Source organism: Gasterosteus aculeatus, chromosome 8, assembly GCF_964276395.1.
Source record: "Gasterosteus aculeatus chromosome 8, fGasAcu3.hap1.1, whole genome shotgun sequence".
Classification (NCBI taxonomy): domain Eukaryota; kingdom Metazoa; phylum Chordata; class Actinopteri; order Perciformes; family Gasterosteidae; genus Gasterosteus; species Gasterosteus aculeatus.
In genome coordinates this window covers 19,172,770-19,200,212 of record NC_135695.1, presented here as the reverse complement: position 1 = coordinate 19,200,212, position 27,443 = coordinate 19,172,770, and the positions used below count along the sequence as shown (strand labels likewise).

Below are 27,443 nucleotides of genomic sequence, written 5' to 3'. Positions count from 1 at the left end.
CACAAGTTACGCTCACACATTACATCCAGTCATTACAGCGATTTACAACGATTCGTGAGTGAAGAGCAAGGAACACATCGAATTGTGAACGCGGCGCTATTTTTAATCTGCTCACAAAGGACATTTAACTCTTTTGATGTGACGAATGCATAGAAAATGAACATCAATCTCCTCATACAGTATAAGCAGTACCATATAATTCACCTTAGTGACAGCTTAATGTGTTATCCACTCAAAAAAAATCTAATACGACAAAAACAACTTGCAAAACAAACATTTCACAGTGGCGTGGTCACGGGTGTGATGTCAGCGCTCAAACTTCTCAGACTTCCACCGTAACGGTTGAGTGACCAGATGACCGCAAGAGGGGAAAAAAAGGAAAAAGACAGGGCAAAGACATCATAGCAGATAACAGCATGCTTTATAAACATTGTGCTTCATTTTTATAAAACAATACAATACAAAAAACGTCTAGCAGTTTCCTGACACCGTGGTTTCCATGTTCACAGGAAGAATTCAGCTTCAATTATACCCAATTTGTATTTCAAATTGCGGAACTGATGTCAAGGCGCAGAGCATATTCACAGTTCATCATTAATACTTTGATATTGTGGGTTTAATCTGTAAAATTTGTTATTATATTACATATTGTCTCATCACTCAAAATCAATTCTCGCCTCTAAGAAAAATAAAATACAGCTCATCCCTCCATCACCTTCACGGTTGGCCTTGGTGAAACTGAATTTATTGCTTCCTATCAAGTGTCAAGCCCGGTGAGGTAAAATCTGATTGTCCTTTAATTCAGTGGTCCCCAACCTTTTTTAGGGGGGGGGGGGGGGGTGTTGTAGTCCCGCACTCTGTGTTCGCTGGTGGGTGAAACTGCCGTGCACGGTAAGAGGACAACTGTATGTCAGTATGTATGTATGTCAGACAATATGTCAGAGGGACGAGCGCACACAATTAGGAGAAAATCCGGTCAATTTTCAAAATAAAACATTTTTCAGAAAAAAAAAATATTTAAGCTTTCTGTGGTGCGGCCCGGTACCAGACGGCCCACGGACCGGTACCGGTCCGCGGTCCGGTGGTTGGGGACCACTGCTTTAATTGACCGTAAACAATTCAGTACCGTCTCCAGCCAGCAGGGGGCGGCAGAGTAACACGGAGAACGCCAGGAGTTGGGAGGAGTTTACTGTTGTTTTAACCCACTGATCAAGAGATGAGCCTAGAACACAACAAGCATATAAGTATATATATATACTGCCAGAAAAAGGAAAGGGAGCTGACCTCTGATGTAAACGGATTTCACGATGATTTGTTAAGTGGGCTCGGGGATCCGCCGACATGATAAGGAGAGACTAACTGTAGAATAACAGTAGAACAGAAGGTTCAGATTGATCACTCAACAGTACTATAAACAACAACAAGGTTTTGATTGCAAAATATATAATACATCTTATAAAGCATATATATATCCTACCTATACAGTATGAGCAATTGAACAGCGGGATCAGTGCACCCCAACACATTTACAAATGATGCATGTTATTTAAAGTAAGAAGCCACCTCTGTAAATATATACACGCAGTCCTTTTCAGACCAAGAGTCTTGTAATGGAAAACACCAGAGCCTAAAAGTGAACATCTGCGTGTACCCATTTGTCACCACACAAATGTGCATTTCGTCCTTTTAGTTGTAGCTTAACCTCCAGTGTCCTGTTTCGTTTCCTCACCATCTTTTGGATGGTAATCTTCTCTCCACCACATCGCACGGTGCTTTACGGTCAAATTGGCAGTGTTGCAGAGTCTCGTTTTATTGTACTCTGTACAAACTCATCATGAGCAAAAAAAAAAAAAAAAAGGCAGAGCTTTTATATTTATATCACAGTAGTGGACAAAAACCCTGACTGTAATTAAGTCTAAATATGCAGTAGGTAGCTGGAACTAATCAAATACATACTGGCAAGTCCTTGGCATTCGTTGAGCACCGCCGGGTTATAAATATTCCTGGTTTGGGGGATGAGAGAGAAAACAACCTCCGATGGAGCACAGAGGTCACACAGCACAGAGACCTTTAAAGACGACTTCCTTGTAGAGAAGAACGATTGAATTGGCGAGAGCTAAGTGGAGGTTAAAGACCGCTGGGGTTTTTTCTATTTGAGTCTATTTGAGATTTGAAGACATCTTTATACTTTAGAAATCCAGGTTTGCTCTGCGTGATGACTTGAGCAGACGACAAATGGGCAATGTAAATATATCAAATCCATGCAGATTTGTCCTTTTCTCATATATACAGCAGTTTGAAAAAAAAAAAAAACTTGAACTGAATAAAATGTCCAAAAAATAACTGCATTTTATGTTCTGCAAGCTCAGAGGTCCACGTCACCGCCTTTCAAACAGGGCAAGAATTCTAAAGAGAGAAACAGAACCACTAGAATCAAATCATTTTCATGTTGAACTTGCGAGCGCCGCCCTGCCCTCCGCTGGCGGCGGGTCCGTCCACCTTCCTGAAGGAGTACTCCACGGAGAAATTGTTCTTGTGCTGGCCTCTCCCTCGACTCCACACGAACAGCAGGATGAAACAGAAGAGCACCACCCCCAGGAACATGATGCAGCCCATGGCCGTGGATATCAGGATGGTCTTGAGGTCCAGAGTGAACTTCAAGAAGACCCTGGTGTCATTCAGATTCGTGTCGTTGAGGTCGCCCGCGTAGTACGTGCGGTTGGCCAGCAGGGCCGCGTCGAGCGGCAGCCCGCTGACCGTGAGCGTGGCGAAATAGGTGTCGTTTCCGCCCGCGTTGCTGGCTATGCAGATGTAGGTGCCGCTGTCTGTCACCTGGGCGTACCGTATCTCCAGTGTGCCCTCTGGTAACACCGTCAGGCGGCCGCTGCTCTTTGTGGTGATGCGGCGGCGCTGGGGCGAGATCCAGAATATCACCGGCGCCGGCTCGCCTTCCGCTCTGCAAACGAACGACACGACCTGCCCCTCGCGGGCCGAGACCTGCTGCAGTTTCCTGTTGCGGATTTTGGGCTTCTGGCAAGTGAAGTGATCGAAGAGGGCCGAGTCGGAGAAGGCGTTCAGGGCCCGTCCCTGCACCTCCACGGGCGACATGCACACAGGGGAGGCGCCGTCGAAATTCAGGGTCTTCCGGCGCTGGAGGATCCACAGCAAGCGGCAGTCGCAGGCCAGAGGGTTTCCGTCCAAACGCAGCGTCTCCAGAGTGTTGACGGACTGAAAGGCTCCCTCCTCCAGGGACACCAGGCCGTTGGTGGAGAGGTTCAGGAGGCTGATCTGCCTCAGACCGCCCAGCGCGTACGGCTGCACCACCGCCAGATTTGTGTTGACCAGATGCAGCTCCTTCAGCCGAATGAGATCCCGCAGGGCCCAGGACTCCAGCACGGAGATGGGGTTGTACGAGAGGTTGAGGGTGGTGAGGTGAGCCAGAATGCGGAGGGCGGAGGTGGGCACAGAGGTGATGTTAGTGTGAGTAATAGACAGCCAAGATAAGTTGAGCCCCTGCAGGCTGTGAGGGGGAACGTGCTCCAGGAAGGGCCAGTGGTCGATCTCGAGGCCCCTCAGGTTTGCCAGCTTACGGAAGTTCTGGTCCTCCAAGGTGGAGATGCTGAGGTAGCGGAGGCGCAGATCCACCAGGTTTTGCAGGTAGGACAAAGACTGGCTGGACACAGAAGTCAGGTTGCACCTCTCGATGGTCAGCTCCCTCAGCCCCACCAGACCCAGGAAGGCTTTGTTGGAAATATAAACCAAGTCATTGTCTCCAACTTCAAGGTTTTTCAAACTTTTCAGGTCTTGGAAAGTAAAGTCCAAAAGAATGACAATCTTATTCCCACTGAGGTCCAGTGATGTTAGGTTCGACAGACGGGCGAAAGCCCCCATGGGGACCAGTTTCAATTGGTTGCCCCTCAGTGAAAGCGACCGCAGGTTCTGCAGACTGGAAAAGGCATTCGGTTCCAGGCTGCTGACCATGTTGTCACTCAGGTCCAGTTTTTCCAGACGTGGATATGAAAGCAGGTCACTCTGCTCCACCCAGCGGAGTTTATTCCCACTCAGGTCCAGGACCTTGGTGTCCAGCGGGATGCCGTCGGGCAGCGAGGACAGCCGCTTACCAAAACAGGACACAGTCTTGAGTTTGGCGAAGCAATCGCAACGCTGGGGACATCCTTGACTCTGGGCGGGCGACACCGTGCTCATCAGTAGCAAGACCAGGAAAGGCGGGAGCCAGCCCAGCTCGTCCCGGCCCGGCCTCGTCCCCATGCCACTCCTTTTTCACGGCTTCCTCCTGCTCTCGAATCACCGGGCCAGAAACCTGAGGAAAGACAAAAGAATGGGATGAAGGCGGACGGCGGGACAGAGAGAATGAGAGGGGGAGACGAAGGGATCGACAGTGAGACAAACTAATTGAACCCAATTTCCCCTCCAACAGCAGCTATCAATCACCCTAAATGAGTGGAATTACTATTATAAACTCTAATTGACCCGACACGGCAGCAAAATTAAAGCTAGAGCTCCCGGATAATCCTCAAAGGAGTCTGTATTCACTTGGCGCTATTTAACTTGCAAAGGGTCGACTGTGCCTTGCCAGCACTCCGGTTTAAAAAGCACATGCCTGCACACACAAAGGAATAACCCGATGTCAATTTCATGTGTGAACTTGTTATTTCCCGCATTGTGAATGAATGTGAAAAATGATTAGAAGCACAATACAGCACTGAGAAATGCACTCAAAGGGTCTATTCCTATTGTGTGAGGAGATATGTTAAACTCAAGAAAATACCAGGATGTAAACAGGCTGAAGGAAACGTGAAACAATGAAAAACAGATGGGATCCTGGTGCAGTATGAGCAGTGTTTGAGTGGACGCCTGACAAGGTCACTCGCCGCGGCACAAGGATACAACTCAGTGCATCACAATACAGCAGCCCATCACATCATCTGCATGGGTCTCTGAGGCATGAAGCTTATCAGGGAGCCTGACCTGCCAACGGGTTTCATGTGTCACACACACACACACACACACACACAGCCCTCTGTTTGCTTGTGGATGTTGGCAGCAGTGGTAGCCCCATTAGAAATGCATTGTAAAATACTAAGTAGTGGGACGGAAAGTAACTCCAGAATGTCCATCTGTTTAAAATAAGGGAGTGTTTTACAATTTAACCCCCCCCTCACCCTCCATGCTCACCTCGTGCCACGGTAACAGATGAGTTCATAACTTATTTAATGTCCTGCACCTCGACACACCTTATATTTTACAGTTCACCCTGGCTCAGAGACGGATATTCCCATTAGCCAATCGGACACTGGAATGGGAGCAGAACTGTGGTAAAAGACTTAAAATGAGCTGAGCTTTGTTAAAGACGCAGATTCAGATTTCTACCGTCAGTCAAACAAAAAGAGGCGCAGTGGATGCCGTAACCACACGCCACACGTGCATTTAACTGTCAACGCCGCAGCCTGACACAAAACTCTTCACACACATTTTGTGTTATGCACTGTGGTCTAATGATATATTTATATTTATATAGGAAGTGTCATTTATATGCATATGTATATAGAGGCAGCTCCTCACAGACGCATTTTCTTTCTTTATTTTTTTTACTGTAGCAGAATATAGTTTTTTTATTTTGGTACTCTCCCTTATAAAAAACAGACGCCCACATTAGCCAATGTCTGTTGATTTCTTGATAATAGAACTTTGTGCTGCTAGTTTCAACCAGAGAAGACGGGAGGCTACAGAAATAATTATCTGAGTAAATATGTTCCATTAATTCTATCGTAAAGTATCTGAATCATGTTCAGTTTGTTGTCGTGGAATGAGACACTGCTCACATCTGGCATCGGGGAAATTGAACCTGAGAATCCTAATTTCCGTCCTCAAATGATATCCAGTTCACTACAACTGAATGTTTTAACACACGAGGAACCCAATAGTATGGAAACAATAGTAAGCAGATTGCATCCGGTTCCTGGTGAAATATTGTGCACCATGCAGACCCTGGATAGAAGTAGTGATGTTGTTCATAATAGACAACAGCTGGCAGCTCTGTGACGTTAATGACCTTTCAAAGTAAAGTAAGGTTCAGCTTTTCTAGGTAGAACATATTTCTGGCAAAAAATCTCCATGGTTACGGCTCTCTGACCAGCAAAGAGGCTCTCGAGGAGTGACGTGGTAATTACAGTTGTGCGCTCAAAGCAGAGCACATATATTTAGTATGTTTGGACATTGTTTGTGATTTCTAAGGCAAAACGTGTCGGTTATTTCTAAGGAAATAACTACAAATTATTTTTTGTACTGTCGTGCGAGACTGCAAATACTTAATACTTAATTTACCTCTATGATGTTTGTAAGCAGTGACGTCTGAAAGTTTTTCCAATACATTTTTTATTTTCCAAGTTTAAAACATTTTTCTAAACCACAGTCAGCGGGTTTCTGAAACAATCAGCGTCCCCCTCCTCCAAACCCCCACCCACTACCCCACATTTTTCAAATGTCAATCACACGAGCCTCTTGTCCAAACGCATATCTGGTAGCAGTCACTCACTCATAAACCCGGAGGCCCCCGACCAGCTGAAGCGCGGCGGGTCAACAAGCAGCAGCTCCGCACAGCAGTCTGGGAGGCTGCTGTTAACTGGCAGTACGCTGCAGTCACAAGTGCCCGGTTGTGGTCTGCGATTACGCAACAGGAGGACGGCCTGCGGGTCACGGAGAGCGGAAGGAGCTGCTTCTCCTCCACGTCCCCCTGCTGCGTTTCTACTTCGGGAGTGTGGGTGGTCGGCGATGTCGGCTGACAGCTACGTGTTAAAAAAGGCAGAATCAACGTTCTGGCTCTGACATGAACTTCAAATGCTACGATGGGCTTCGGAAAGGACAATGCTGTAGGTGTCTCATGTTGTCATGGAGACGCCTGCACCATCTCCATTTACACCCCCCCTGCCTCCCACCAACCCCTTTCCCAGCTTCATACTCTCTTGCATATTCTGCCACTAGACCCTTTCACAGCTGCTGCTCATTTGTTCACCAGCTCTTCAGGAATTATCTAGGTGGGTGTTTTCACGCATATCAAAGGCAGCGAGTACGGTCTTGTTTCTGTAGTATCACCCTGCTGCAGAAGATGGCTTTTGTCTGTATGGAGTCATTACGGTTGGTATATTCTGTGCACTTATCCAGTAGCATAAGGCAAGAGGTGCTTATCATTTGGTTGCCGGGCAACATTAACTGATCCAGTACTTCCTAATGGAAAAAGTGCCTGAAGTTATGATGCATTCTTGAAGTGACTCAACATTGATACACTTTTGTTTATTTTTGTCTTAACAGTTTGCTGTGCTGCCTAATGTAAAATTGCGTATGTTATGATCTATATCTAATTCAAAGACAGCTTATCGACCCGTTTCTTTTCAAAAATCAATTAGAATAAACCACACGGTCATCAGACGTGAGCAGTCTTTAGTCATGAGCTGATAGAAACAACAGGAAATAGGATGTTATCAAGTTTCACAAAATAGCAGCTGTTGACGCAACCAAAGGGAATGATTAGTTTCTTCTAGATTAAGCTTTATTAGAGCCAAGAGGATATTTGGGATTCTTGTTTTAACCAAAGCCATTACTGAATTTTACTCGTGTTTAATCTTTAATGTCATACATTTGTATGATCATCATGTCACCATCTAAATAAATTGTTTATGACCAGCCGGCAGAGAGCCGCGGGCTTTAGACTCACGCTTGTTTACTTAACTGGCTTGACTACGCAACAAAATGGAAAATGACAATTCATTGCTGTATTAAAAATGACAGTTGTGGTCTCACCCTTTAATTGCAACCATCCAAAATCTTGTCACCCATTCCTCCACCGGTACGGCCAGGTGCCACCTGTGTGCAGCAGTTCTCAGCCCGGGTCGTCACGGGACTGCAGAGCGCAGAAAGAGGATGACCTTGTGTTCACGAGTTCCTCGACTGCAGCCCAATTAGTATCCAAAACACTGTGGATACCCGGCGAGTGAGCGAGGGAAGTGTAGCCTGTGCGCTTAAAAAAAATAGAAATAAAAAGCCAATTGCAGGTCAGATAGCAACAGAGCCAAATTTAGAAAGTAAAGAGGGATTTGAAGCTAAAGGGGAAAGGGGCTCATTGAGATGTTCTGCCATCTCTGTAACCCCCCCCCCCTGCCCTCTACCAACCCCACCCTCAACCCCACCACCTCTCCCTGCACAAACCCCTACGGCGTTTTATTTCAGAGGCGACCATTACTCCGTGCGCTATTTTTGTTTAAGCTATTAGGGGCTTGGAAAGGACAGTAAATTGCACTAATGGGCCGCGTGAAAACCCGGTCCTTCTCAGCCGTTTGAAGTGAAGCGCCCACATGTTTCGACATGGGGGCATTAGGACGAGATGAGACAGAGGGCACTGCTGATGCTCGGACAAAATTGTACACATTAAACACGCGCACACCCCATTAACGTATTCATGGCGCTTCTCTAATAAGCCGAGAAGCGCTGGTGTGCGTGTGCGGGGAGGCGAGCGATCTGAATGCAGCCCAGCAGCAAGTACACCGGGCATGCGCGTGTCAAGGTAGACTCAGATACTAAAAGGTTTAGAAGATGATACTCTATCTTATATTCTATATTTACAAAAAAAAACAATTAACAATCAAAAAAACCAGGTGAACTACTGCTTTTTTGGAGGAAAATGCTCACCAGCCCCTGTCTAATACCCAGTTGCTAAGTCACAGCAGTAATGTGATTGTTTGAAGGACTCAACATTCTATTTAGGAGCCTCAAAATACAGGCTTGTACGTAGCTCTCTCCTGTGTATGTGTGTTATCTGTTGCAAGAAAAAAGCTGAGAACAATGGACAGCAGCAGAACGGAGTCGGGTCCATCGTCATACTGTAGGTGTAGCAAACGGCTGACAAATGAGCAGCGGGCTGGTTTGAGAGCGTAGGTGTTGCCGAGCGCTCTCCAGAAAAGGCACACAGGCCGACGCGCAACATCCACAAAAAACTCCTCAAATGGCTGCTCACTCATTTCAACCACGTCTACTCATTGCGCTTTACGTAAGCCCAAACTGTGTGTGTGTGTGTGTGTGTGTGTGTGAATTCCCATTAGAGAGAGAAAAAGAACACATTACTCATGTACGCCAAGGGAAGCCACGGCCGGTGTCCATCGGTGTGTGTAGGGAGACCCTGAAGGCCCTGGCAGTGAACAAACACACATCCTCACACACACCGTGCACTCTGGTGATGGATCGTTGATGCTGGCGGGAGCGGAGTCGCTTGGAGGGATTCTGAGCATTCTGTGTGCATTTATATGAGTATGTACAGGTTTGCCACCCACCTCCCATCTGTGCACAATATATTTTTTCTACTGTATGTACAGATGCTGGAGGACAGCGGCCTGCAAACCAGCAGACATGAGATTGTGTCAGTTCTTCCCAAAGACGATGTCGTAACCTTTTGCACCGTGCGTCAGCAAACAGGTATGTAATGAAAAAAGAAACGGTGCGGGCATCAAGGTGACAGGAGAAGTCAGAAGATGATGGATGAGGGGCATCTTATGCAAACAGTCCACATATTTAATGTGGTTTTGCTCCTGCCCTCCATGATTGAACTGCCGCAGTTAACTGATCAGATATGTCAAAAATTTCCATTACACAAAAAGTTCCAAATAGGGTTTTAATTATAATGGCTTAAAGTTAGATTCTTAAATTTCACTTCCGCCGTAGGCAAAGCACGAGCGGTGAAAACAAAGGACACAAAGAGGTGATTAAGAATGTGTCCTGCCATGTGCCATTAATCTGTAATGAGAGAGAACTGTTTCAGGGCTTATGAACATACAGGTTTCTGCGAACAGGAGGTAAATGATTAAGGATGCAGGGCTGCATGGTCATGTTCCACTGACATGGAGACTTTGACCTTGACTGGAACTTTTTAGACAGAACCTCCAGTCAGCTTGTAAAATGTCCTTTTAAAAAGTAAAAGCTGACAAACGTCTCACAATAATATGCATCAAGTTCTAAAAATATGATCTATGACATTGAGTGATGCACATTACGAGGGGGATTCGAAATACATTTTGTTTATCTAGTTAAAAGTGAAAACGTTTTTTGGGAGCCTCGCCACTCGACAACTCCCAACATGTTGATAGCTTGTACCTCACAGCTCAGAGCTTGTAGCTCACTGCTTGTAGCTTGTTGCTTGTAGCTCACAGCTTGTTGCTTGTAGCTCACAGCTTGTAGTTTGTAGCTTGTAGCTCACAGCTTGTTGCTTGTAGCTCACTGCTTGTAGCTTGTAACTTGTAGCTCACAGCTTGTTGCTCGTAACTTGAAGCTCAGAGCTTGTTGCTCGTAACTTGTAGCTCACAGCTTGTAGCTCGTAACTTGTAGCTTGTAGCTCACAGCTCGTGGCTTGAAGCTCACAGCTTGTAGCTCGTAACTTGTAGCTCACAGCTTGTAGCTTGCAGCTCACAGCTCGTGGCTTGAAGCTCCTAGCCCACAACTTATAGCTTGTAGCTCACAACCTGTAAATTGCAGCTCACAGCTTGTAGTTTGTAACTTGTAGCTCACAGCTTGTAGCTCGTAACTTGTAGCTCACAGCTTGTAGCTCGTAACTTGAAGCTCACAGCTTGTAGCTCGTAACTTGTAGCTCACAGCTTGTAGCTTGCAGCTCACAGCTCGAAGCTCGTGGCTTGAAGCTCCTAGCCCACAACTTATAGCTTGTAGCTCACAACCTGTAAATTGCAGCTCACAGCTTGTAGTTTGTAACTTGTAGCTCACAGCTTGTAGCTCGTAACTTGTAGCTCACAGCTCGTAGCTTGTAGCTCTTAGCTCTTAGCTATCACGACAATGCTTTCTGGTCAGGGCGACTGCATGAGAGCCGTGCAGAGTGGTGGCTGTGAGCTAACCACTGAGTCAAGCTTAAATGCACTAAAAGCATGTCTGTCATCCAAGAGTGGAGAAGCTCGATAACAACACTCGAAGAGAGAGAGTGACTTCATTCTCTTCTCAGGTCAACATTACTCCACTACACCTTTACGTAGCAAATGGCTAATCAGATCATCTGGTCTTCAAGGAGAAACTCACGGATGAATTGTTCACGTCAATCACATTATTACGCAATTCCAGAAGAAGCCGTAGGGTTTCTTTCTTTTAAAATGTTTTAAATAGTGTAAAATATTGTAATTTTTACAAGAATGTGCGCGATTTCTCTGAGCTGCAATCTTTTTAGATATGGGCCAACTTGCGTGTCTTTCAATCGCCTTGTTTAAGTAGTTAAAAAGGTGCTTTTCTTATGCATTGTTCAACAAATATGAGGCCCTCATATTTAAGAAGTGCTTAAACATTGTTTCAAATTAGTCTCCACCGAGTTTGACAGAAAATGGAATAACCACTAGTATCTTCAGTGGCTTCCATGCTGCTTTTTCCAACGCGTTTGACAGCACGCATGCCGCAGGTGATAGGCCCCCTCTCTGAAATCATAAAAGCTTACTCGTCTCCTGCCAATGGGAAAAGAGGTTAGTGGCTATTTTAAGCAGATTTTTGGTATTAAAGAAAAACTCATTTCAGTGACAAAAAGGTACATTATTCACACGGCCCGTGGCTGGGGCGAAAATGTAAGCAATCAAAAGCAAATTATAACACTTATAACACACCGGTGATTTTCTTTTTGTACATTTCTTTCAATAATCACGTCTCCTGACAATTAAAAAAGTTCTGTTGATTGAACTTTGATGAACAACTATTGCTTTTTCACATTTTGTACTGAGGCATGTTCACAGGAGAAGGTTAAAACCAATGTTAGGGTTCCCACACAAACACACCCACACAATCCTGACCCTCCAAGCGCAGTCAGTTTGAGTTACCACAAAGGGATGCACGCCTCAATAGAACATTTAGTTCCATGCCACGGGCCGTCACTGTAACGCGGGGTGACACATCTTCCTCCAAGTCGCATACACACTCCGAGAGATGCAAACTGAAGCCTATAGAAGCCTGAGCAGTGTTATCGTATCGACACCCAACCTCACACACTTTCATCAGCAACGTTGTGTAACAGTAATTCATTAGTGATCTCCGTCAATTCAGCCCTACTAAATGGGTGGGTGAGTTATTTATGCTGTGCTTGTTTATTTCAAGGCCTCATAAGAGTTGAGAGCTCCCTGCAAAGAGACTAATGATGATTAAAAAATTCCAATTATAGTAATTAATGATTCAGATTATATATTTTGGCACTGAATGCCCTCCATTAAGTCAACAGTCATTTTTCTTTCATTGTGTGTTCAGAAGCAATATTGAGCATGTAATCTTTGTGAATGGATCCAGTCCATGCGACGCCTGTACAGCATCGCACCAAAAAAACAGTCCAGCACTCACATTCAAAAAAAGAAGATGTTTTCTTTCATTCAGTCTCAACACACTTTACAAGAAGAATGTAAAAGTACACTAACAGTGTTTGTGAATGTTTCCGGTCTTTATCTGTTCTGGTTTCATTCAAACCGGTATCAATATTACTTACGAATTTGGTCCAGCTCAGCGACAGTGAGCGATACTTAGTTTAGGACACCCCAGGATTTACTGCCCCGCCATCCCGACACACCTGTCTTTATCCTCTTAAAACGCACCTGCCTGTCAGCGACAAGCTGCTATATCAAACAGAGAAATGCCTGGATGCTTTTATTTTGAAGCCAGCGAGGGAACGAAAACCTGCACACCCAACGATTCCTGAATTTAGTCTTTAGTTCCCTTCTGATTAACTGAGACATGTGTTTATTTGTCAAAGTCTGTAGGAACACCCAACAACTAGCATGGACCCAGTATCCAATAGTGCTCCTATGGGGGGGGGGGGTAGATTTATCCCCAAAATGTCAAAAACTATACGTTTAAGTTGCCTATGGTGCATTTTTTCTAAACATCACGCCATTTTGTGACCATTCACTCACTTTTAAAGCGTGTGTGTCACTTCTCTTAAATGGCAGCCCTGTCATGTTGGCAGAAAATAAATAAAAAAAGGCCACCGTCAAGTCATGTGGAACACTTGGTTTTGGACAGGATAATACGGGCGTCACGGTGGAACAACGTCGCCGGTCAGCCACCCGTTTGACAGCCAGCTCGCCGTACGGAAAGGCTGCCACTGGCATCCAGCGCATTAAATGTCCATTCTGTCTCCAAGCCCCTGTGATCAAAGACTGTCAGTCAGCCGGCGCTCTCCTCTCGGGCTACTCCCTTGACTTCAGCCGGGATGAGAAGCGGCGGGCCACCGGGACGGAAAAGGCATAATTGGGTGGAATTGGTAGAAAGGACAAACCGATCCAAACGTTCGTTTGTCCGTGTCCAAATCTTTTGGGGATGTTTTTCAAAAGAAGGAATATGAAAGAGAATTTAATATTAGTTTGCTGGCCTGATTTGGTCTGGCAGTAACTGGTGAATTGATGAAATAACACAACCCTCTTTGAAGGCATCGGGCCCATTGAACAGTGAGACTTGTGTCCTTGACAGCACGGTGATTCAACGCGAGGTGTAATGACGTGAAAAGTACAACCATCGCTTTGCGAATCTTAGAACTGTAGAGCAAACGGCTGCTTGTCACACCGTCAGTATACGTGGGACCTGTTCAACCTATTAGACATTACCCTCTTTTATTTCCATTAGGCTGCCCGGTAAAATAGAGCAGCAATTTAAAGCAGAAGAACACTTCTGTTGTTTTCTCATCCTTCCCGATTACTTCAGACACAGCAGACCTAAATAATCACAATACATCAATATTTATTGCAAAAAGAACTGTAATTTGCACATTTTTCACATAAAAAACAGCAAGTCAAAGGTAGTCGTGAAGCAAATTCCAGTTTTTAAACACAATGTAACTAGAGAAGGGATCTTCCATCCAAGCATGAACACAGTTAATAGAAGAGTCATTTTCTCAAGCTCAAATGATCAGCCAACTGCTTTGGCAGCCAACCTCCTCATAAAAGGAGCCCTACGTGACCTAGTTTGTCTTGTAAATACACAACTACAGCTGCTTAATCGATATCACAGCGGCACTTTGCGGTTTCACTTAGATTCACCGCAGGCCCCGGCGTCTGGCACCGACCCACGGACCAGAAAGACAAAGTCGTCGAGAGGCGGAGGTGAGAGTGATGATCGGTATCTCCGCTGGCATCTACTTCCCGCCCCGGCTGACCCCGGGCCCGCCGTGTCACGGGCCATCACTTCAGCCCGTCGGGGCGCTTTCTACGCCAATTGGCTCGACTCCCCGTCGCTCTCTGGCGCCGCCCGCCACACGTCCAGAGAGAGGCAGAGGCGGGACGCGTCAAGCCCGAATCACACAGTCGCACGCTGCTCTGCCTGCACGCATCGCGTCCCCCCGACAGACACGCAAACACAGATTTACGCTTTACACTCGAGCACGGATGAACGCACCGAGATACAGAAACAGACGGAGCGGCGTGCAAAGTCCTCAACCCGCTGAGGAATGTGTGTGAGCTGTATTTTAAAAGGTTAGTGTGTTGTGGGACGCTGACCTTTAGAAAAACATCCTTTTGTTTGCCAACATCTCTGGATGGGGAGCAGCTAAAGATCAAGCTACAACAAGGGGGGGGGGGGTAAACAGACTACGGCACATCACGCGCATTGTAAAAAGATGCAAACTACTCTATATTCCGACCCCGACACTCTTCCTTGTCCTCTTTCCGCCCCTGAAGGTCGAGAGACTTGTGGAAGCACCGTAAGCCTAAATCTGCTGGAGCCCGCTCTAATCCTCCTTGAAGGCCCGCGGGCTCCCCACGTCCTTCTCACTGGCTTCATTAAAAAGACCCCCGTCCTCTTCTGCCTCGCCTTTCACTGCCTGCTCCTCAACCGGGCCCAATTACACCCCGGTTATCTGGAGTCAACGGGTATCCGAGAGGGCCGCTCTCCTTTTCGCTGCCTTCCAGAGCGGGAAGTGAGAAATGTTATCAACGCAAAAGAAGCGACGTCACCCACTGACAGTCGGAGTCAAACGCAGCGGGAGGGAGGGGGGGGGGGGGGGCTGCAACCCGAGCGCGCGCTGTGTAACTATATACAGTGCATTGGGCATCCATAGTGACTCATTTCTCAAAAACTTTTTACATGATTGGCGGGGGGGGGGGGGGGGGGGGGTAGAGTTTCGGGCGGGAATCTAATACTGCCTTTGAGGTCCCTTGGGAAGGAAGTGTGACTGGTGAAGCGAGCCGGCGGGGCTGCAGGGGGAGCGGAGAGCAATTTGAAAGTAATCCTCGGGCCTGGCCGGCGGTGCCGCTGCTGCATTCGCATCTATTCATAATTTATCACTCGACAGCAGTGAGGTGGGGAAAGTTCTGTCAGTGCAATAAACCAGGAGGAAACGTCTTTGAAAGGCACTGATGGAATCGGGCCGATCAGCCCCCCCCCTCCCGCCCCCCCACTGAAGGTACCGGAGGTGAGAGCAGGGGAAACGGGGGAGAGATGGGAGTCCACGTGTTCCACATCATATCAGATCCAACAGCAGACCATCCAGACTGCTCAAGAGATTAGGCGACTGAGCAGCCGTCGGCCGGACATGAACACGCAGGCGTCTCTTTTGGGACCAAGAAACCGAAATGTCCTCCAATTTGGAGGCATTTAAGCTTTTGACCAAATGACCGCAAAAAGGACATTTTGATACCAAGTTGATACAGCAAAGATGTTAGCAACCACGAGGCAACGTTGTCTAAAGTCTAATATTTAACGAACGCTTCGGTTCACTCGCAAGTTGATGAAAGAAAATCTTTCCTTTTTAATATGTGTAATAGAAAATAACGGCTCGTCACTCATGTGACAATTTCCAGATATAGCCTTCGGCTGGCTGCTTTTTTGGCATTGAGTAAGTAGTATTATTGTGTTCTTCAAGGCGCTACGATGCGATGCAGCTGGAAATGGAAATCTCACTCCAGGATGCAGGAAGTCCTCAGCCGATCGGTACCGACAGCTAAAGTCATCCGGGGAGACTGATGATGACCGAGACGACGGATCACACTCACTGAGCTCAAGTCAAGCAGACAACATTATGAAAGATGAAACCGGTTAATGAAACAATAAAAATAAAACACACACAGCTGGTCTAGTGACAACGTACCCTGCAAACCGCCCAGGCGCTTTGGTTTGTCGAACAGTTGAATTATTCCATTTCATACCGTGACGACACGAATGCACAGATACAATACGTTCCGCAACGTGGGAAGCATCTAATCCAATGCAGCCGCAGAAATCTGAAACTACCGTAACACGATGCCAGCGGGCGTCCGTGACATCTGCGTCGCCCCTCACGTTAACGTCAGTGTGCACCGACTCTGAGCAGCTCATCATTTTCACCGAGAAGCGAGGAGCCGTGATGCCAGTGTGTCTCACGTCACCTCATGTAGGTCGACTCATCAAATCCCCGCCGCCTGTGAAACGGGGATGCGCGTCTCTTTTCCTGCAGTTCTAAGAACATTAAAAAAAAAATGACACGGATAAAAATGTAAATGTGGATGTCAAACTGCTTTTACAAAAGGAACATTTTGTTGTGTGTATTGATTTTTATTTCCCGTCTTTTATCCTTGTTTCTTGTAATGCCATCAAACATTAAGATTTGGATTTTTGATTGGTTCACGTGTGCGGTCGACATTGTGCATCAGAGCCGGCACAGGGGCAGCACTGCGGTTACGGCCTGATGGCACGCTGATGAAATGTACTGAGCCAGCCGGCTGTGTCCATGTATTGTTTCCGTCGTCCATATTCCCGCTCGGCCCGTTTGTGTGGCCTACTTCACTCTACCGGCCTCTTGTTCCTCTGTTTCCGATGGGAATGGCCGCACTGCCCGGTCCACTGGCGAGATGAGGCGCGGCTCAAATGTCACCCCGTCCGCGAGGAACGAGTCAAATCACTGGAGGGAAAACAGCCTTCATGTCAACAAACAGGGCGATAAATAATCAAATCTGGCGAGACAGAGTGTACGTGCATGTTTTCCGTCCTGTGGCGCTGAGCCCGACAATGTGAGAACAAGGCGATGTTTGAGATTCTGGGGTAATTAACCGAGAGTATTAATTACTGGAAGAATTCTGAAGCAATTATAGGATCTCGAGCAACACTGCTGGCGCTGGATCAGTTCTCCCGGCACAGACAGAGAGCCTTGACAGTCAGCAGCCAATTGTGGATTAATCTTCAAACATCAGAATCGCGTTCAGCGCGTTGCTCAAAATCCCCGCGGATAATCGTTAATTTGTAAAAATCACAAATGCATCAGTTTTTCCAAAATTTCCTTTTTGTGGCGCTTAAATAATGAGGGGAGCGTCTGCTTACAGCAATGAGCTGTAAGTAGGAGTCCTGTATCTGTGCCAGGTCTTCTGAGAGACTAGCTAATGCAACAACGAGCGTGTTGGTAAAATAAGTCTGAAGCGGCGAGGAGGTGGCGGAGAAGAGCGGCGGCGCGCACAGCGGTTCTGACCATGAACGGAAAAAAAAGCGAGGAGACTAAAGAAGGAGCGGGGTGCCTTCAAACATTTATTAGGCACGAGAAAAGCATGGCGCCGGCTTTTGCAAAATACAATTGGAAATAGGAGCAAAGGAAGAACAGAGAGATTTTTTTAGCAGAGCGACAGATGAAAGCAGAAAAACAGTGATGTGAGATGGTTTAGGGAAGGTGATGAGGGATTATACGTCCTGACGGAGCCCGGAGGAGGACATTAGACATGGATTTCTCAAAAGTGAGGCACTTCAGACGAACATAGACTGTGTGCATGTGTGTGTGTGCATGTGTTGTCAGATGGGTGGTTGACAGCCACACTCTCTCTCATCTCTCTGGAGTAAATCTAAACCGAAGACAGATTCCATCAGCTCCTGCTGCTGTCCGTGATACAACGCAGGCTACCAGCGGCGCCTACGAGGGGGCCGGATAGACGACAGCAAAAAATAAAATCACAAAAACGCACCCAGAAATTCCGCTAAATGCTGGATTTGACATACGGCCTCTGCGCTGAGGCTCTGCGGGGAGTTAGAAATGAACCGTGGCAAATGACACAGGCTGTCAACTCCTTTGATGAAGGCTGAGTGGGAGCAAACAGAAGGAAGGTGGAGGAAGGAGGAGCAGGAGCAGATTGAGGATGGAGAGGGGAGGAGAGAACGACTCAGCCGCTCTCCCTGGAGGACTCGGTGAGGAAGAGAGGGATGAAGAGGCACCGGGAGGAGGGGCGCTGAGCCTCAGCTCATCACGCAGAGCCTCCAATCCCCCGGAGCGAAAGCCGAGTCACTACGGCGCCGACCTCAAATAACTCTTCAGGGAAAATTTACCCCTGAAGCGAACTGCTAATGTCCACGATACCCGAGTGAGGGATGAGCCATCTGTGTCCTCAAAAGGGTCCATGACACGGCATCTCAGCAAGTCTAAGAAGGATTACGACATCATGGCTGGCTGCCATGTGAAGGGGCCTCTTTAAAGTCTCTTTACGGACAGCTATGGGCATCAAGTAATTGGGCCCCGGCCTGCACGCTGAACTTGGATCTCTTCTGACATCCCACAGGAACTCTGCATTGGATGTGCTGGGATGAAACAGCATGCTGGAGTCAGAAAACACACACTGCACCGCCCTTAAAAAAAAAAAAAGGAAAAAAAAGAAAAACCTCGTCCATGCAAATAGACGCAACCGCAGCTACATCCTGACATACAAATTATTCACGGGGCTCTTTTGGAACTGTTTACTGTGACGCACGCGCAGCCTTCCAGACACCGAGAAAGTAGAGAGATCCATCGAAAGAGGTTCTGATGTTCTGAATGTTTCACTGCAGCCGAGAAAAGCGAGAGGCGGTTGGGAGGGTGCACAGAAAATTCTTTGAAAAGAAAGCCATGGGCGTGCACCACGGGTCAGAGGGAAAGGGAAGCGGGCAGAGATGTCTTTGAAAGAGACATGGAAGGTTCTGACAGCGCACCGTAGGCCGACTGTCAGGCTGGCAGGACGATCAGTGTTTCTTGGAAGAAAAAAAAAAAGATGAATAATTCATCGCTAACCAATGACAGGTTAGCAAAGACAACACGGATGTCAGCCCCATGCAGCCGCGTCTCCACGAGCACTGAGGCAATGTGACAGGAGGCCATTGAAGACACACAGATGCATTCGTGCACGTGTGCAGAGAGGATCCACCGATTGTGATCAATGCAGACAAGGACAACCCCATACGTCCCCGAAACAGCGCGCAGAACGCCTCCGCAGATTAAAGTGGGCCAAGCGCGCACAGTGCACATGCAGTTATTTCGCGAGCAGAGCGTGGCCTCTGTAATACCTTCAACACAACGGAACGAAAAAACTAGCCAGCGCAGGGAGTCAGTTCAGAGGAAAAGATCTAGAGCAGACTTCCTCTGATGGAACGCCTCCGACAGGCAAAACAAAATCCATATGTTCCACCGGAGACAGAGAGCGAGGGAGAGGAACACAAGAGCACGGAGACGAGGGAGGAAGAGCTCCATTTAGCACAATCTCATCACAGCCATCTGTCACAGCTGCACGTGGACACACATACAGCTGCGGATTCGTTACTTCCAATGATGGAGAAACAAAGCGACGGAGATTTTACTTCCAGGCTTTGACATCCTTTTCAAAAGAGAAGCTGGAACAAGGCTTTCGTCTTCAAACGTACCCCCCCCCCCATCCCATCCCACCTCTCTGGGTGCGGCATTATAGTAAAAGGCTCAGTTGTCACATGCCAGAGAGGCTCACAAGTCAAAGACACGTCCCGTGTCTCTTGGGATCGTGATGAGCGTTCTGTAATCCGCCGCATGCCGTCCGGTCTGCTTCTCAAACAGCAGAGCTGTATCTAAGGAATATTCTATTAGCATACCGTGCAGGCATTAATTGGACGTATGGTTTACTGTCACTTTAAACAGGCCTTCTGAAATGCTGTATGCAAAACAAGTCTATTTTGCCTTTGCAAATGTATATATCATGGAATATAAAATACCATTACTAATGGAAACAGGAAAATATTGCTTACATTATTGGGCATGCAATAATAACTGTAACCTATGTTTCCATAAGAGTACAACTGTATTGGGTACTTATCCAAATCCAAGGACATCTGCTGCATGAACAATATGATGCCTGATTCTAGTCCTGTGATATAAAACCAAGCATAGGCCAATTATCTCCATTAGTTTGACATATTATCATCCAAGAAGAGTGAAGCTCTTTTTAAAGGGTATTGATAATAGAAACCACGGTATCATCTTCTAATCAGTATTCACAACTGCCACGTTAAACATTTTCCCAAAAGTGAAAAGGTCACTTTGAAAATATCCAACCAGCTCAAATCAACACCCCCATAATGAAATAGCGCGTTGCGCCTTTCGTCAGCTGGCAGACGACGTCCAACTAGAAGCTCATTAAGAGGAGTGTAGTTCCTAAAACATCTCAAACAATGAGTCAAATCATCTCTCGCGTGCGTTTAAGCAGCTAGCAGTAATTTGTTAGCTACATGCTAGACGGTCAGCTGGTGTTGCACGGAAATGTTCTCATTTGGGGAAACAAATGAACAGTATCCTGCACATGTGTGACTAATATAAATAACAGTCCAGCACATAACCTGTGAAACAGCAAATGTTCCTTTTCACACTTGTTCAGTCTTACGGCCAATCTGTTTTCTTATTTCCTCTGTGCAAAGCTAAGCTAACCAGCTGCTGGCTATCACCATGTCAGAGAGCTGTTGAGCTTCTCATCCAATGTTCCGTCAGATAATTGGGTTTGACAACGCGGCGCAGAACCTCCTGGATCCTGTACAGGCTTAATTCTCTTTCATGCGTTAAAGCAAACGACCAAACGCACACGGGAGCCAGAGAGCTGCACGTAAAAGGGACACAAGCGGAGAGAGCAGATCAAGTTAAGTGAAACGGAAGGACCTCTTATCCCCCGCTTCCGCGCGTCTCCACTTCAGGAAAATTATTTGATCAACCGGTTTTCTGTTTCATGTTCAGCGTGCGAAGAAGGAGATAAAAAGGGGGCTTTGGTTCTGAGAGATGGAGGAGCACTGGGGGGTTAAGGGCCGGCGTGAAGATGCAAAGACCGGCTCTTTAATCTTCATTTACACTAACGGCTCAGTGGGACATTCAAAAATGGGTTCACTGGGTTTGAAGACGCACTTGCTGATGAGGAGGAGAGAGGGAAGGAGACGATGCTTGAGAGAGCGCCATGAACCAAAAACACGCGTATCTTGATCTGAAAGCGTCGCCATCATCACTCTCCTCCGCAAACTGAATGCGTCAGCTGATTCAAACACGCTGCTCCGGACGACAGGAGCCATTAGAGGAATGATTAATTAATCATGGATTTAATACCCTTGCTCAGTGGTAAGCGGATCTGACCACAACACGGAAAGTTCATATGTTTAAGTCGGAGTCATTAAGTGGGTTTCCGGGAGTGAGGTTACTTTATGAAAATAAGAAAATGCCACTTTTGATCAACCGAGCAAAGCAAAATAAATTAGGGGAGGCCGTGAGAGGTGTGTAAATACGTGCGTGTGCACCTACAGCCGTCTATATTTAATTATATTTCAAATTACAGGATGGTTTTTGGCCAAAGGCATTAGAGGTTTTCAGTGTTGAGGAAAGATACAAATGCATGACGATGAACGTGTGCGTCGTACTTTAGACAATGTCAGCATTACAACAAAAAATAAACTCCATTTCATCCGTTGCTCCAATCTTGTAATGAGTTCACCGAAGACGGCTCATTGAACAGACAACGGGGGGGAGACGGCGGCATGAAGGTTGTGTGTAACCTGAGTTGACCCACAGGACGCAGCTGGTCCGTTGAAAGGGCTCAATGAGAACGAGGAGCCGCGTCTGCTCGGTTCAGCTGCTACCAAATGTCTTTAATAACGGAGCGCGCGAGGAAGCACGGCGAGTTTAATACCTGTGGAATCCATCACTTGGTTAATATTAAGCAGAAGACCCTCCGAATTGAGGCTTTATTCGCAAGGGATGTTCTTTGGAAAAAAATATCGCCTCTTTTGACAAATTACACGTGAAGTTAATGGTGTCACGGTTGGAATAAATGGTTTAAAGCCAACGTCTTAATAAACTGTCTCAATCGGCGTAGCTGTCCATTTGGAGCAGAAAAACATTTTTAGCTCTGGGGATTGAGAGAGGATGAAAACCACCTTTCAGCGTTCACTGTTTACTCTGAAGGGAGGTCAAGTTATGTCCGATTGCATCACACCATATTGATTCGCTGATGCAGCTGCAGCGCAAAATGACTGAGAAGGACTCAGTTAAGGATCAGGAGTCGTCTGGGTGCAGGTGTCTCAATTCCTTTCCTTGCCTCCTCTCCTCGGATCTCAGCCCTCCCTCGCTGATATTAACGGAGGAGGAGGTGAAGGGACGGAAAGGAGAGAGGAGTCAGAGACAGATAACCGGATGAGACACGCCGTCAATGAGATATGACGGTACGGCGCAGCTGCAACATCTGCTCGCCGTCGCACTTCTGCTGCCTGTCACAGGCTTTTCTCTCCTAGAGATGCATTTCGGGGATCGAGACACCCTTAAAGGTGGCTCGCTGAGATGGATTTCCGGGGGGGCACGGCGACGAGAGAGGAGACGAGGAGGCTCCAAACGCACCGGATAAGTTGGTTATTTCGCCGTCCTGCCGCGTGGGTGTCGATCGTACGAGATTATTCGATAGAAACAGCAGCGCACTTCATTCAGAATCAGTCAATCGACGTCTTGTGTCAGCACTAACGAACCCGCGCTGTGTGTGACGTGTGTGCTGGCTTAGGATGGTCCCTCATGACAGGAGCATTTGACTCCATTTTCTCCAGCTCTCTCTCCGTCGAGATGGACGATCCAAACCGGGGAACATTGTTTTACGGCTCCTCGAGCCGCCAGCAGCAAAAGAAATAGATAAAAGGAAATGAGCCGGAGAGAACGGCGAGTATATAAACAGCCCACTTCAACCCTTAGAAGATGGTCTGTGGTGCGTGACTTCAAATATCAGCTCACTTAAGCCCAAAGCCTGTAATTATATGTCAGTGTAGTGAACATAAATGAATGTAACCAGTTCTGTTCACATTGTTAAAGAATCCCCGGGTCGTACTGTAGTAACCACTGTCTACCTACACTCCTGGGACCCCTCGGCTTCCCTTTTAGTACTTATGTAAGACTACGGTCGTCTCAGCGCTCATTCTTCCATCCGCAGACCTCGGAAAACATGAAATATGCAGCATCCGGAGATCAAAATCTCGTCTCTGTCACCCCTCTGCTTCCTCTCCGTATCTCATCTGTTCCGCTCCGGTTCCCGCTGAGCCGGTCCAGTAGAGTCACACGGGACCTATCATCGGCTTAAATGAGCCAATTTGGTTGAGATAAGACTCCTGCGAAGCATCACGGAGGAGTGAACCGGAGGAAAAAGCATTCGGCCAGATTAGGAAAAGTGGAAGACAGACTAGACGGAAAAAGTCAGAGCTTGAATGAGTGTTGAATGACGCTGTGGGACTACGGCAGCGTATTTAATCTGCCGTACAATCTATAAATGGACTCCGCTGTATGTACCATAGAATACTTTTGTGGTGGTGAGTGGTAGATGTACATTTTCTCAAGGGAAACTGGCAGAAATTGAATCATCTTCCAAAAGACATTCAGAGGAAGATAAACAACCTCCTCGACACCAGAGCCCATCAGTCTGCTTTATTGTTCCGACCAATAAACGGCCCTGATGGAGCCTCCATTTCTCACACGCCAACGTCAGTGACTTTGAATGAACTCTTACATTAAAATGCGCGTTTATAATTCCATTCACTCCTCGTCAAATTCAGGCAACGGGCCGTGGGTTCTGTGTGTGCATTGAAAGTAACGTCATACGCAGCCCCGGTTCTGCACACACACACACACACACGACACGACGCTACTGCAGACAATCAGCAACCGTATCAGGAGGGAGGCAGCGAGGGCGAGGAGGGGGCTCCAATTGTCCTACTCCAAATCGAATCGAAAAATAAGTATTTCACCGGCCGTTTCAACGCCTTGGTTCGAATCGTTCCCCCACGAGGCAGCGACTCTTTTACCACACGGCCTCCGACCGGCAGGGGGTCACGTGGTGAGCGGCTCAGCCAGAAGGAGTTAAAAAACAAATATCCATTTATTGGGTCCGCTATGACAATCCGAAAAGGTCACGCAACTATTGCAGAGTGCGAGGGAAAGCAGTCGGCAACCGAGCAGAGAGCTGAAAGTAGCGATAACGGGGGTCGGAAAAAGATAAAAGTATGATGTAAAAGTGGGAGTAATACAACTGCAAACTGATTGTATAAAAACTATATTGACCCTTTCACGTTAGTTTCCATATTTCAGAAAGATCTTCATCCATGCACACATTTGGCATGTGGTAGTGTTGGCTGGTGTGAGGTAACCAGGTGGGGAAATAAAATACTTGCAAGGCCCAAACATTCACTAAGCTTCATCTCAACCTTTATAACGGCCTCCACTCTGCTGCTCGAGGCAGGTTTGGGTTTGAGGTGATGTCACCATGGAGCGCAGCGCACGGCGAGATGAGAAGGTGAGTGTGGGCGGAGTAACGGACGACGCTTAACAGGCCCGACGGAACAAAGCACTCAGAGGACCACACAGGCACATCAGCACACATTTCATTACTGACACGTAAATCTGTCACATTGTGAGGCTAAGTGGCACCTCGGGTGCCAATAAGTGCTCTTGTGTAATTGCGTTGACTTCAGTGCTGGTTTTGTCGTCACTTTTGAGACGGAAGCCGCTGCCGTGGCTCTCGACAAGCAGGCTGGAATCCGTGAGGCAGAATAAAACCTCACCAGCGCAACTTCAATTCCGATATCACGAGAAAAAAAAAAAGAAAAGTGAATTATTAAAGATTATTTTTGTACAACAATGGCAGCCAAAAGACGAGCAACATCTAAAAATCTAGATCCAGATCACACACAACGTTTTACTTTAATTGGATGGGAAACCAAAACCCGCTTATGCCTCAGTCATTGCAGACAAGATGCGAGCTACACAGGGTACGGTTTTAATTACTTAAGTACAAAAAAAAAAGAATTAGAAGATGCTCAATTCAGCAGGTTAGTGAATTTCTGTTTTGCTGTTATTCATTCCAGCACCCAGAGAGACAAACATCTGGGCTTCCCACAGTTAAATGAGCAGGATCAACTAACATATTCAGATTTAAAACTCAGCTCATAGGAAACACTTTCCTGAATGTTCCAGAGTAAAAGAGAAATAAACCACCGGTGTATTACTTACTTTGCCCGTCCGCTGTTGCACTAAATTAAGTGAATTCAAGTGAAAAACCTTATTTTAAATCCTTTTTTGATGCAAAGATGTTTCCCCGAGCAGGAATGTAAAGCTGCGGCTGCTGATGCAATTTCAGATAATAAAGTGCTGCTACATTTTAATTGATTCAATAAGAATCTTTTTTCAATGCAAAAATGTATTGTAGCGTAGAATACGGTGAAGGCAGAAGTCGGCTCTGTTGGTTTGATTTTAGGTAAAAAGGTTTGTTACATTGCAAATATGTCTATAGGGGGAAATGTAGCACAACATGTTTGTGACAGAAGTGTAAATGTGAACGTGCAATAAAAATATATACATGTCCATTATTATCGTGATAAATGATCATGATCTCAATATTGATCGAAAATGAGGTGATTAGCATCTGTGTGTAGTGATACACTAAAGTTCTCTGCTCCGTAAACCAGGGTGGAAACACCCATGAAGGTTTTACTCCCCATCCATCTCTTTTTTGTCACTTTCCAGCCATCGACCTTCTGATCCTGCACCCAAAATCAATCACGGACAAAATATCGCCACCATAAAATGCAAAGCAACTGTGACGTCTATTCTCCAACAGAAAGACAGTTACGCAATCGCAGTTGTAATGTACATTATTTACATTATGCGATGCATGCAGGCGTCGCGTTGAAGGATCGCCGGGTCATCGTCGAACCGCAGTCCGTGACAGTCGGGATGGAGATGAAAGCCGAAGTGGAAACACGGAGGAGAGAAGTGAGCAGAGTCACGCAGGGATCGATCACAGGCCGACCCCCATTCTGCCCCGCGCTTATATCATTACAACCTCATTTAGGTAACCAAAGACACACATGCACGCGCGCTCACAGGGAGGCTGTGCGCGCGTGGATGCAAAACAATAATAATAATAATGATAATAATAATAATAATAATAACAATAATAACCTCAAGGATGACGAGATTATGAGACCCGATGTCCATTTGAGTTAGAGAGCAAATCGATCAGCCGGGACTGCACCACGACCGCGGGTGGTTTAGGGGGGTTGGGGGGTTGAGGGGGTTGGGGGGGGGGGGGGTGAGATCTGAAGCTCATCAGGTCATCGGCGTAAGTGAGCGAGAAAGACACAATGAAGCAGCGGAACGGGAAAAGAAACGCCAGAAGATCCACGTGCGCGGTCACTTTGCGCTCAGACCTCTTGTGTCAAAGTGTCCCACGGCACCAAGTGGAGTGCACGCGAGTGCGTGTGCGTGTGTGTGTGTGTTCGTGTGTCAAGTTTGCTCACCCAGGACTAGAACTTGCCCGGCACTCCTCTCACATCTGCACGCCCGGAGGTGCTTTGCTTTGGGTCCGTGCGGGATAATGTTGCTCCTCCCGGCACCGAGCTACCACCTCCTCCTCCTCCTCCTCCTCCTCCTCCTCCTCCTCCTCCTCCAGCGGCAGCAGCTGGACCGGATTGGATTCGCTCACCTTCCCCGCTCCGTCGCCTCTTCTCCTGCAGCCGAAGGATCTCCGGCCCCCCGGGTGGAAGTGTCCGGCTCCCCTCTGCTGTGCGCCGGGTAGGAGCTCCTCTCACAGCGGGCTCCCGGCTCTGCGTCCCGCGGACACGTCGAGGTCTGCCACCGGCAGCCGGCTCCGACTGACGGTGCTCTGCTTATGGGATTGCACGTGTGTGAGTGTCCTGGCATTTGTGTGTGTGTGTGTGTGTGTGTGGGCGGGAGGGATGTGGCGCGCAGTGTGTGCGTGTGTTTGTGTGTGTGTGTGTTGGTTTGAAAGAAGACCCGACTGCTGTGCATAAAGGCTCATCTGCGCTGTTGCTGCTCGCTCTCTCTCTCTCCCTCTCTCCCTCGCTCTCTCTCTCTCTCTCTCTCTGACTCTGTTTTGTGCTGCATTCACGTCCTGTGGGGGGAAAACGGAAGACGAGTTCCCTACTTGAGAACTCAGCTCACTGAAGCCTTCAGGTGGTGGGTTGATTACACTCGGCAGCGAGATTCCATATGGGACCAAGTTGTTTTTCTATATTCTCAAATAAATGCACGGAAATGTTGAACAATATGTTTTTATATTAATGCGATACGCTAGGCAAGCAGAAATGTGTAAAGTTGGTTATTAACCCAATCTTTCCCTTCACCCACAGATCAAATGATCGTTAACACTTGATTAATGGCTAATTGGCCAGCC

The 27,443-nt window shown here is 47.1% G+C and overlaps 1 protein-coding gene across 2 annotated transcripts; it reads right to left on the bottom strand.

The window, feature by feature from the left end:
- Nucleotides 1-84: 84 nt before the first annotated feature.
- Nucleotides 85-27,119, bottom strand: lingo3a (leucine rich repeat and Ig domain containing 3a). Of its 2 annotated transcripts, none has more exons than XM_040184898.2 (2): nucleotides 26,548-27,119; nucleotides 85-4,321 (listed from the first exon to the last, which is right to left on the bottom strand). In XM_040184898.2, exon 2 carries the CDS (start codon nucleotides 4,267-4,269, stop codon nucleotides 2,434-2,436), a length of 1,836 nt encoding a protein of 611 aa, XP_040040832.2. In that variant the 5' UTR covers nucleotides 4,270-4,321; nucleotides 26,548-27,119; the 3' UTR covers nucleotides 85-2,433. The 2 variants fall into 2 exon arrangements, with proteins under 2 accessions (XP_040040832.2, XP_040040833.2); XM_040184899.2 differs by having other exon boundaries at nucleotides 26,733-27,092.
- Between the last annotated feature and the right edge of the window lie 324 nt (nucleotides 27,120-27,443).